The following is a 12362-nucleotide window of genomic DNA, read 5'->3' on the forward strand; positions in this document are numbered from 1 at the left end:
ACATGATTGTACAACAATCTGTGATCAGTTTCAAATGAGGAAGCAATCTATCTTAGTATGGCACACACAAGTGGTGAAGGGAATACGTGTTCCAAGAGTGAAGTCTGCCGATGGTGTCTCAATGTCGCCAATGAATAAGAAGTGCTTGCAGTATTCAAGTACTATGTATTAAATATATTGTTAGAACAAACTTTTTAGAACAGCTGCCAATATCTGTTGTAATAGTGGAATGTTCACACAGAAGAATGTATTTGGAAGAGCATCTATCATTTTTTTATCTGGAGAAAAAACCCAGGTGATCTTATTAAAGGACAATTGTCTTGAAGCTGTGAAACTGTGGCCGTTTCCGCACGGGCGGAATACTGGCGGCCTTCCGGGAAGACGAGCAAAGCGCGCAGTCCCCAGGTCGCATCATCGTCACACATAGGGCGCAGCTGCTTAGCAGCCAGCTGCTTTCCGCTTCCCCTTGCGCCGCCTATACCCGGGCCGGTGCCAGCGTTTCCAGAGTGTGCTGGGAAGGGCACTTTTCTGGAAACGCCGGCTGGAAGCCGCTGCCGTGCGAACGGCAGCGGCTTCCCGGCGCTTCCCCCCCCCCTTCACTTACCTGCTATCTGGCCCTCCGGCGCGTCGCCGGGGCCTGGGGACACGCCCCCCTGCTCTGCGACACGGAAGCAGGCGCGACCATGCGGACGGTCCCAGCGTCGTCGGGTCGGCGTCAGAAACGCCGACCCAAGCCCTTCCGCCTCCGTGCGGAAAGGGCCTGTATCATTCTGTATCATTAAAATGCTACTGGAACACGGCCATACAACCCAGAAAACCCATTACAGGAGAAACTACTACTGGAACATGGCCATACAATCCTGAAAACCCACAGCACCCTATTCAAGCTTGTTTTACATATCAGATCTAGCTCAATTAAAATGCTCAGGGATATTATGAACACTGCTCCCAACATTCTGTTCTTAATGGTTAGCATAAACCTTGAATAGATCAGTGTTTAAGTACGAGAAGTTCCTGTCCTTTTATAAATAAGTGAAAACTGTCATAATTTCACCAGACATAATATAGGGATGAATACAGCATACTTGCTAGATAATTTTTTCCTGAAATCTGATTATTGCTTTGCAGAAAAACTTTTCATGCTAGAAAAACTTTTCATACTAAAAGATTTTTATTTTAACATATTTCTAATTCAACAACACTTATAGAGGGTACAACATATTAATAGAGTATACAACTCAGTGATGGTGTAGAAATCTTTCTGTGGGTGAACAGTAGATGTATATGAAGAACTCTCAACTTCTTTCAAGTCCAAATATTTTATTATCCTATTATAGTCATGTTCTCTTCCAGTATTTGCCCCAAACCCAAATTCTCTGTCTGCATTTAGAATTTAAATTTCAGGTGTATTATCTTTCATGCTTAAAAAAGAAATCAACCACATAGAGGTAGATAACAAAATTCTGATGAGAGCTTTGATCAGGAACACAGTGGTTCGTCTAAAGCATCTTCAAAGCTTTCATATAACAAATTCCTAAAAAACAAAACCCATCTGAAGCATTTATTTTCTTCTGGCATATCATTTTATTATGTCAAATGTTCAATTTGAAAAAGTGTATTTTGTTTACAACATTTGCAACATGTTCTAGGCACAATCCAATAAAACTGGTCCGTTTGTCTTCCAGTTTGTGAATACTAAACACAGGACAAATGTTGGGGTGTTTTGGAACGCTGGCCTAGAAGTGCCGATAATTGACATCTAGAATTCAAACTATTGTAGCCAGGTCATTTTGTCGCTCTACTCGGACGTTTTAAGTGTAGCTCCACACTAGTCTACAGAAAGAAATCTTACACAGATTTCCTTTTATTGTCACAGAAATCAAATGCTTTTGTGCAACTGTGTTTCCCTGACAGGCTGAAGGTAGGAATTAATAGACTGTTAGTTCTTTAGGTGAAAGTCATGAATCTGCAGGACAAAGGCATCATTCTCTCCCCGTAGTCAGTAACTTGAGAGCTTTCTGTAGATTCTGAACAGCAGTATTCACATCTTCATATTGCAAAGCACTGCCAGCATATTTGCAATATTTCTGAGCCCTGGCAAAATCTTCAGGAGACAAACGAAGTTCCCCTGTGAAAATAAAGATGACTAAGCTTTAGGGTCACTACAAATTACATGAATTACATATTTACTCAATCATTTATTCACTATCAATGGTGAATACTAAAGTTGTTTGGTATCCTTTATGAGTAAGCCAATACTTTTGAGAGAGATTTGCTCTTTATCTGAAGCCAGCAAGGAAAGCTTTTAAAAACTCTAGCCTGTAAAGGGTAATCATGTTACAATCTGCACAAAAACAAGAACAGTGTCTCAAGCATTAACCTTGCATTCTGCTTTTTCCAGAGCTTAAAACACAGGAAAGGCTATTCATGCCGTTTCTGTATAATTTGTCTAAATACTAGAATGAACTCTGTTACAAGATACCCACACTCTCTGATGCTAGATATGGGCATTGCCACATTTTCTTTTTGCTGTAGGTGAAAGAGAGCCAAACAAGTATTTGATAATATACCAGTAAACACTGAAATATTTTTACCCATTTGTATTAAAGTAGCACTGTGCTCATTTGCGATAAAGCTATAAAGAAAGAATAACAGAACAATCTTAAGTACAGTAAACCCCTTCTAAGCCCAATGAATTCAATCTGCTTAAGTAACTCTGTTCAGGATTGCGCTGTTAGTCTTGCTTGACTGCCAGCCTCATAAGATTTGATATAACTGTACAAATTTCAACATAAAAAACGCTCATTAAAACATTTTGCTTTTGAGCTTTGTGTATTTTTATATTTATTTTTTAAATTTATTTTGTTGGATTTATATTCCATTCTATCCCCGAAAGGCTCTGGGCGGGTTACAGAATAATTTTAAAACATTCCATAAACATTAATATATAAACCTTAACTAATTAACCTTTAAAAAAACCACTGAGATGGTAATTCAATAAATCCATCGTTCCCACCTTCAATCCTTCCTTGCTAACCCAGGAGACCGAAGTTGTCATACTATGCTCAATCCATCCAGCTGGCTAGCGGGAAAAGGCCTTGTGGAACAGCCATGACTTGCAAGCCCTACGGAACTGACATAATTCTCACGCGGAACTGACATCATTAGGCAGCTTGTTCCACCAGGCAGGAGACAAGACTGTAAAAGCCCTGGCTCTTGTCGAAGACAGTCGAATGTCCCTTGGGCCGGGGATGGTCAGGAGGTTCCTTTCCGACATACAGAAGGGTCATGTAGGGCAATATGGGGAGATGCAGACCCGAAGATATGCAGGTCCATTACCGCTTAAGGCCTTAATGGTCAATGCCAATACTTTGAAAATGATCTGGAACTCAACTGGCAGTCAGTGTAGTTCTCTAAGAACTGGTGTTATATGATCACGACTGGCTGCCCCAGATCACGACTGGCTGCCCCACTTAAGGCTGCATTCTGGACAAGCTTTAATTTCCGAATCAGAGACAAAAGTAGGCCAGTGTAGTTACAGTAGTCTATTCTTGAAGTGACCATTATATGGATTACTGTGGCAAGGTCAGGTTTAGAAAAATATATGGGGCCAGCTGCCGCATCTGTCTGAGATGGAAAAAGGCAGTCTGGCCTGTTCTCGTGATCTGGTCCTCCAGCGATAAACTGGAATCCAGAATCACGCCCAGACTCTTGATGCAGCTAAATGTATACCTGCACCGTCCAGGGTTGCCAGCTGGAGGTCCATGGGTCTCTCCCCCCAGCCAAGCCAGAGAACCTCAGTCTTTGCTAGATTTAACTTCAGTCTGCTTGCTTTCAACCAACCTGGCAAGGCTTCAAAACAATGCTGGAGAGCTTCAGGGGCAGAGGCTGGCTAGCCCTCCATCGTAAGAATAAGCTGGGTGTCATCAATGTATTGATGACAGTCAAGTCCAAAGTTCTGCACCAGCTGAGCAAGGGGTCACATGTAGATGTTAAACAATGTTGGAGAGAGGATGGCCCCCTGCAGCATCCCACATTCAATGCTTGGCTCAAGGAAGGCAGAGTGATAAATAAGTAGTGGTGTGAAACAGGACTCTACTAGGGTGAGACCTTACTTTTTGTGGATTCCTTTGTCCCAACACTGGCTGAACTGATTCATTGTATTCACTACTGATAGCGAACATGTGGGCAACAGAATGTGAAACTGATCAGCTTCTGTAACTGCATCTATATAAGAGTCAGATACTCTTATGGATATTTGGCGCATGCAGATGTACACATGGAGGGGAAGGTAGCAAGAAAAGAGAAAGGTGTGCCTTTCTTCTTTTCTGGTAACACAAGAGACCAAAAAGCCTAATAAGTAATGATGCGTCATAGTTCACAAACTGATTTGAATTAAACAGAACAAGTTTTATTTAATTTGATTTGTTGCTTCCCTTACCTCAATGATTGGGATAAATAAAAACATGTAAAAGCATAATATTTATACACATTGGACTCCTGTCATCATACAATACTGGCTCTAACCAGTAAGAGACAGCTGACATGAAAAGTCTTGTGAACTTTTTGCACGGTATTTTGGGTAAATCTCCTGTAGAGAAAGAATTCACTATATTGGGACATTTTGCTAATGATGCATCTCCACAAACCTGTGTTGCATAAAGAAAAGCAAGTAGAGAAGATTGCTCTGCCAATTTTAGGTAGTAATAATGGAATGCAGGGAACATCTCAGGTGATAATGGAACACAGGGAATATCTCAGGTGTACTTTGGCTGTAAATACTGTTAACTCAAATATGATATACTTTATATATCAGTTTTTCATTTGAAACTATACTCTGAGAACTGGGAAAATTGCATGACCATGAGTGTTAAATCTACAGTAAAAGTGTAGATTTATATTTACAAATGATAAATGCTAAAGTCTCATTTATTTTACTAGGGGGAAAGCATCTCTGTATTCACTGCATGTAATGGACATTCCAACACGGTGTTATCTAACACCTCTGTTTTGTGTAAAATCAAGAAAGCAAACTGAAAGGCTAGTTTCACCTTTCTTAAAATAATGCAAAATTTAAATCTGCTTATGGAGTCTAGCATCTGTACCTGATGACTATATTAAATCTACATTAAACTTTTTAACTGTGGTCAATGGTGACCTCTGCACTTTGGGGGAAAAAAATGGGAAGGACAAATTACCTTAAAGGCCAACTCAAGGACATTTTGTTTTTCATATTATGATGCCAAAAGCAACTTGAAAAACATTCTCTTAGAAAACAGCAAGGCATCAGTCCAGTATTCAACAGATTTGCTGGAACAAAGCCTAAATTAACCAATCTAATCTTATTTTTACAGTACCTACTCTATTACATGTTCTGTTGACAAAAGGTCTTATTTATTATTATGAAGGCTGCTTCAGATACCATTATAGCAACATTTCAGGAAAGGGCTCAGAACCTGTGGATGTGAAAGAGGGAGAAAACTTGAGTAGTTATTTCAAGAAAAGTAACAGAAAAGTGTTAGTGTATGTGGTAGTTGCTTTCGATCTGTGTAATGTGAAAGAGGTAAATTCTGAAATATCAAAATATTGACACATGGGAAAACCTGGGCCTTATGTATTCTGAAGGAAACCAGACCCTCTGCACTTCCAAACATAATATTAGTATAATAGTTATATTCATTACTGAAATCTAACAGTCTACAGTTAACTTCCACAAATGATGAATCTTTCAACTAGGCAGTGAGGAATGGAGATTGGAGTTGAAAATGCTTATAGATCACAGATAAAGGATGAAAACTGTTTACAATAAAATTGGTGTCTGTGAATGCTTGTAAAAAAAACTGGCTGCATGCTAGCTCCTTTAAGATTATAGTTTTTATAGAAACTGCACAATTTAACACCAAAACAATAATTTTATTGTTGCAAATTAAAAGTTAATTGGTACCTTATTTATTAATATTCAAGGTACCAATTAACAAATAAATAAGGCATTATGAGTTTTTAGGTTTCAGCTTATACTATCTGATGCGTAAGGTGTATTATGCAGCCTCAAATGCTGGGTACACAGATCCCAACTGAGAAATTCTCATGTAGATTGTGGCCCATTATTCATGGAACAACCTTTTAGCAGCGTGGTGGGGCTGAATTGTGGTCTCCTCGTGTTTCCCTGTTCAAATGTGAGTAGGCATCCCAGATCTCCCCCGCAGCTAGTCTCAGTGGGCCGGTTTCCTGGTTCTCTTAATTCTGCTCCTCTTGAAGGCACAGATTTCATAACACGCAGTAGTCCCAATACTAGAGAGCTGGAATCCCCCTTCCCCTCCTCTCTGTCTCTCCCAGTCTCTCTTTCAAAAGAAACTTGTTTTACAAAAGAGGCCTGTCTGAAAAAAAGTTTTTTAAAACCCTCCTGATCATCAGGGAGGGCCGAAGCAGAGCGAGAGAGGTGGGCTGGAGCCAGAAACAGACTCTCCTTGTGCTGTTCCTTGCAAAAGCTGACTCTGTTATATTGATACATTGATATATCTCAATGAACATTAGAGAAGCAGGAAGGAGCCAAGAGCAATGGGGCAAGGGAGAAGGCACGGATGGCAGTGCAAGGAATGGGAAGGGCAGAACTAGGCATGCTGGCTGTGGGCAAAGAGAAGAAGTCCAGGGCAAAGCTCTGCTCACTGGAAAATCTCCATGCTCTGGTGGTGAAGCAAAATTAAATTCATGCTACAAGTGGTCTTGCTTGCTGTTGCAAGACTGGAAAGTGAAAGCAGAGCTTGAGGAAATATGTCTGTACAAGAAATCTTGCTATAACAGACATTTGCCCTTATCGTACAACAGATGCGTTATGTGTAACTGGTTCTGATTTAGCAGAAAAATCCTATTTCTGCATGCATGCTTTGTCATTGTTTGGATCATGATAAAAAAACTCTCACAACAAAGGGGAATCTTTCAAAAACTACTGAAACATATAACTGGAAGCTGCTTTCAAAAAGATTTAAAAACATACAAATGTGAGGCTACAAATAATTCAAATCTTCTTTTGAACCTTGAAATAGTTAAGTGCCACATCTTTGTGTTTTCCACTTAAGAACATAAGAACATAAGAACTAGCCTGCTGGATCAGACCAGAGTCCATCTAGTCCAGCATTCTGCTACTCGCAGTGGCCCACCAGGTGCCTTTGGGAGCTCACATGCAGGATGTGAAAGCAATGGCCTTCTGCTGCTGCTGCTGCTCCTGAGCACCTGGTCTGCTAAGGCATTTGCAATCTGAGATCAAGGAGGATCAAGATTGGTAGCCATAAATTGACTTCTCCTCCATAAATCTGTCCAAGCCCCTTTTAAAGCTATCCAGGTTAGTGGCCATCACCACCTCCTGTGGCAGCATATTCCAAACACCAATCACACGTCAGCAAGTGAAGAAGTGGTTTCCACTTTCTTTATTAGTCCCTAATTCTTTTCCCCCCCCGCATTTTCAACAATGAATGCCCCTGGTTCTATAGTGTATTGTGAGAAAGAGAGAAAAATTTCTCCTCTGTCAACATTTTCTACCCCATGCATAATTATAGGACTTCAAATCATAGTCCCCCCCTCAGACGTCTCCTCTCCAAACTAAAAGGAGTCCCAAACGCTTGCAGCCTTCTTCCTCATTAAGTGAAGGTGCTCCAATCCTTCAATCATCCTCGTTGCCTTTTCTCTGCACACTTTTTTTTTTTTCTATCTCTCTTTCGATATCCTTTTTTTGAGATGTGGTGACCAGAGACTGGAACACTGCAGTTACACCAAGCGCGGGGTCGCATCTTCACTGCTTTATATAAGGGCATGACAACTCCTTGCAGTTTTATTATCAACTCCTTTCCTAATGATCCCCAGCATAGAGGTTTTGCCTTTTTCACAGCTGCCATGCATTGAGAGTTGACATTCCCATGGAACTATTTCTCAACCAAGACAGCTTCCAAAATCCCTTTCCTGGTCTGTGACTGATAGCACTGACCCCTGTAGCGTGTATGTGAAGTTTGGATTTTTCCCCCTATGTTATGCATCACTTTTACATTTTAGCTACATTGAACTCTGCCCATTTTGCCATTTCTTAGCTCCACTCACCTAATTTATCAAGGTCCACTTGGAGCTCTTTTTTGCAATCCCTTTTACATGGTTCTTACCACCCTACATAAATTTGAGTATCATCTGCAAACTTGGCAGCCACATACCACGCTTACCCACCCCTACTTCCAGGTCATTTATGAATAAGTTAAAGAGCACTGGTCCCAAAACGGATCCTTGGGGGACACCACTCCCTACATCTCTCCACTTGTGAGAACTTCCCATACCTTATACCCACCCTTTGTTTCCTGTTTCCTCAACCAGTTTTTTAATCCATAGGAGGACTTCCCCTCTTATTCCTTCCATTGCTCCAGCCTTTTCTCCAACAGTCTCTGGTGAGGAACTTTTGTCAAAAGCTTAACTTTTGGAAATCCAAGTAGACAATGTCCACTGGTTCCCTCTTATCCACATGTCTGTTTACACCCCTCAAAGAACTCCTGTAAGTAAGTTTGCTGTAAGACAGGACTTGCCTCTACAAAAGCCATGCTGACTCTTTCCCTCAGCAAGCAGGTCTTCTTCTGCTTTTCTACATGTTTAATTAATTTTATCTTTAATGATAGATTCTACTAATTTACACCAAGGAACAGATGTCGGAAACTGACTGGCTCTGTAATTTCCTGGAGTCCCCCCCTAGACCCTTTCTTAAAGATTGGTGTGACATTGGCCATCTTCCAGTCTTCAGGGATGGAGCCTGATTTCAGGGAGAAGTTGCATATTAATGCTGAGAACATTTCCAGCAATTTCTACATGCTTTGAGCTTCTTTAAGAACTCTTGGATGAATGCAATCTGGGCCAGGGGATTTGGTAGTATTTAGTTTATCAATGTCTACCACTATCTTCGGCTGCAGTTCCTCGGATCTCACCTCCTAAGAGAGCTTGGTTCAGGTGCAGGAATTTTCCTCTCACTCTCCTTCTTGCAGGTGAAGACAGATGCAAAGGAATTCCATTCAGCCTTCTCTGCAATCTCCTGTCATCTCTTTTTAGCACTTTTTACCTTTTGTTCCTTCATCATCCCTAACAGGGCCTTACCGCTTCCCTAGCTGGCTTCCTGCTTTTGATGTACTTGAAGAACTGTTTGTTGCCTGAATAGTCTTGATGTTCAAGAGCTGCCATGCGTTCCTCTATAATCCTTTTTTTTGCCTCCCCTTTACAGCTAACTTGGCTTCTCTTTTTGCCAACACCATTTCTCTGTGATTTCCCTCTCTGGTATTCTTCTTCTATCAGTTAAGTTGGACTTCCATTTTCTAAAAGACATCTTTTTTTTTTCCTAATAATTTTCCCTCAACCTCCCCTTGTTTGTGTGTTAACCATGGTGGCTTTCTTTTTGCACTCAAGGCCTGCCTTTCCTAACCTCAAGTGGAACATGCATTCCAGCTGAAGCTTTTAAGACTGTAAAGTTTTTTAAATAAGCACCTCCAAGCACCTTTTGGACATTTTTGACCTCTCTTGAGTTTTCCCCTTTCAGCTTCCTCAAGCACTATCATCCCTCTCTATCATCTTTGAGAGAATTTCCCTTTCTAGAAGGCGAGACTGTAACTACATTTAGTAGTTGCCTCACTTGTCTAAAAGCATGCAGAGATATACACTGAATCTGAAAACAGCATTGTGGTTACGCTGTTCCCTATCGGCTCAACAACAACACTGACTTCCCGCAGCAGTGGGGTCCTGGGTCCCACATAGAATTTTCAGATCTAGGATCACCTCCTCCCCTGGTTGGTTCTACAACCATCTGCTCTAAGCCACAGTCATTTAGCATATCCAGGAATGTTCTCTCCTTACTATGACCTGAACATGCATTTTTTCCAGTTTATGTGGGGAGAGTTAAAATCGCCCATTACCAATGCATTTTTGCTTTGTTGGCCTCTCTAATTTCTTTTTTTCCATCTCAGAATCCTCTTGTGCACTTTGGTCAGGGGGACGATAATATATTCCTACTGTTAAACTATGCTTCACCCCTGGTATTGATATCCACAGTGCTTCTGTAGAGGAATCAGCTCCCCCTGCATTGTCTATTTTATGTGACACTATGCTCTCTTTGATGTAGAGGGCCACCCCACCCCCAATACGCCCTGTCCTATCCTTCCTGTAGAGCCTGTAACCTGGGATAACAGCATCCCACTGGTTCTCCTCATTCCACCATGTCTCTGTGATGCCCACTATATCAATGTCCTCTTTCAAAACTCTGTACTCCAGCTCCCCCATTTTAGGTCGAATGCTTCTACTATTAGCATAGAGACACTTGTATACTCTGTCTCTGTCCCTAACCTGGGATTTATGTGATTTGCCCTCTAGCCTTTTGTAGACACTATCACTTATCACATTGCTATGCTCCTCGCACTTAGTATACATAGGTTATGGCTAAAGGACGCATGCTATAATAACTTTGCAGCAGCAATGAACATCTGGCTCTGGCCAATATTATTATACTGTATTATACTGTATATTATTATATTTATTAGATTTAACTATTTTATTCTTGTTTAAATGTATTCTATTTTTTTAAGTGGTTGTATGCCGCCCTGAGCCCTGTAGGGAATTGGGCGGGGTAAAAATGCAAAAATAAATAAATAATAAATAAATGCCTAGATGGGAGATCTCCAGAGAATAGAATATTATGTAAGCTTCTTACAATTCCACAATGGTAAGGGCAGACTACACATTTAAATAAATAAACATTAGATCTAATTCTGAACCAGGCCATAAAGTGTGGATTAAATAACCCATACAATGGAGCCAAGGATGAACTGAAAGATCTTTCCTACAAGCCTGAGGGAAGCATAGAAAAAATATGAAATGTGAACATGTATACAGGAAGTTAGGCAATCTCAACAATTGTCAAAGCAATGTCTGCTTCTATAAGAAAAGTATGCCATTAATATTATGTTGCCCATTTTCAGGGTCCTAGGCAACCCACAATCAACATTACTGAGGATTCCAAACTGCAGTTGCATCAGCAAGATGGATGGGAGACATAAAAAAGATTAAATGTAAAAGGAAGATAGATAGGAAAGAAGTTGCAGTTGGAAGGGGGAAGCAAAAGGGAAATCTGAGGATGGAAGAGAGTGGCAGGAAGAGGAAAGGAGACACACTGCAGACACTATTGGGGAAGGTAAAGATTGAGTTAGTGTGCAAATGAGGTTCTCCTGTGGGTCCCCTACTTCTGAGTTTACAGAATAAAATGCACAAACTATTTGCTGCTGGTGAACAAAAGATTATGGATATTTTCTATTTGCAGAAGTCATATATAAAAGTGGCATTCAGCTAACGGTGTGCCAATTATTCAAAAACAAATTAAGAGAGCCCTGAATGGAAAAGTTTATGTAGTCTTCTACTATATTCCCCTGTATTTGCACATTGGACAAATAAGAACAGTAGCAGGTGTGACAGTTGTCTTCAAAGAAGTTTCTCCACTATTACTAGCAATATTATTGGGGATCACCACAGCTTCCTGGGATAGCTTGAACACTATAAACTTAGAATTTGTTGAATATGTACTCAAAGTGAAGATACTGGCTTAGATCCTCACTCTTCTGTTTCCACTTCATGTCTACCATTGTGGAGATGCTGCTCTGTTATCCCACTGGTGCCCGATATTTCCCACACACCGCAAACAGTAGGATTTAAGCTATGTCTACCTAACACTCCTCCTTGTATATTTAAGCCACTATTGAATGGATCTAAGCATTCTTAAGCTCAGTATCAAATTATCTGTGCGGCCATGGACTTTATTGTTGCCTTAATGTATATTAGATTGTCTTCTGGGAAAATAAGCTCATTGTCGTTTCTAATGACTATAAGCAACAGTCCAGGTTCAGACAATAAAAATAGCTTATAATAAATATTTTTCAATCATGTAAGTGAGACATTTCTGGTGTAAATTGGTATATTTAAAATTTCATAGTCCCCTGGAAGTGCTCTATGTATCAGATCCCATGGTTTGGCTGCCAAAATGCAGCTTTTTATGTAGAAATCTAGTCCAATCTTTTTGTCTTCTGAGCTTTCTCTATTTTTGCCCATGTGGTTTTGATTGAATGTTTCTCCTTGATGAGATATATCTGTTGGATGACTGTACGATTTGTTCCTTTATATGGCACTGTCTCTGCAAAAATTTCTTTGCCAACCTCACTTCCTAACAGCAAATGAATTGTGTGAAAGGGGCTGCTTTGCCTCTGCAGGCTAAACTGGGATTCTTGCAAGGCATTCCTTTTAAGGACGGACTCCCTTTCCATCTTCCTTTATCGAAATGTTGTCTGAAAACTTAGTTCTCCCTGCCC

At 40.6% G+C, this 12362-nt stretch overlaps 1 protein-coding gene across 2 annotated transcripts in view; it reads right to left on the reverse strand.

Annotated features, from left to right (window-relative positions):
* Positions 1-1152: 1152 nt before the first annotated feature.
* The window catches only part of VTA1 (vesicle trafficking 1), a 41201-nt gene continuing 29991 nt past the window's right edge, over positions 1153-12362 (reverse strand). For both annotated transcript variants that reach the window (XM_048489569.1, XM_048489575.1), the window contains one exon: positions 1153-2128. In XM_048489569.1, coding sequence (XP_048345526.1) covers positions 1983-2128 — 146 coding nt within the window. In that variant the 3' untranslated portion in view covers positions 1153-1982. The remainder of the gene's footprint in view (positions 2129-12362) is intronic.

The sequence above is a fragment of the Sphaerodactylus townsendi genome, linkage group LG01 (genome assembly GCF_021028975.2).
Source record: "Sphaerodactylus townsendi isolate TG3544 linkage group LG01, MPM_Stown_v2.3, whole genome shotgun sequence".
NCBI lineage: Eukaryota > Metazoa > Chordata > Lepidosauria > Squamata > Sphaerodactylidae > Sphaerodactylus > Sphaerodactylus townsendi.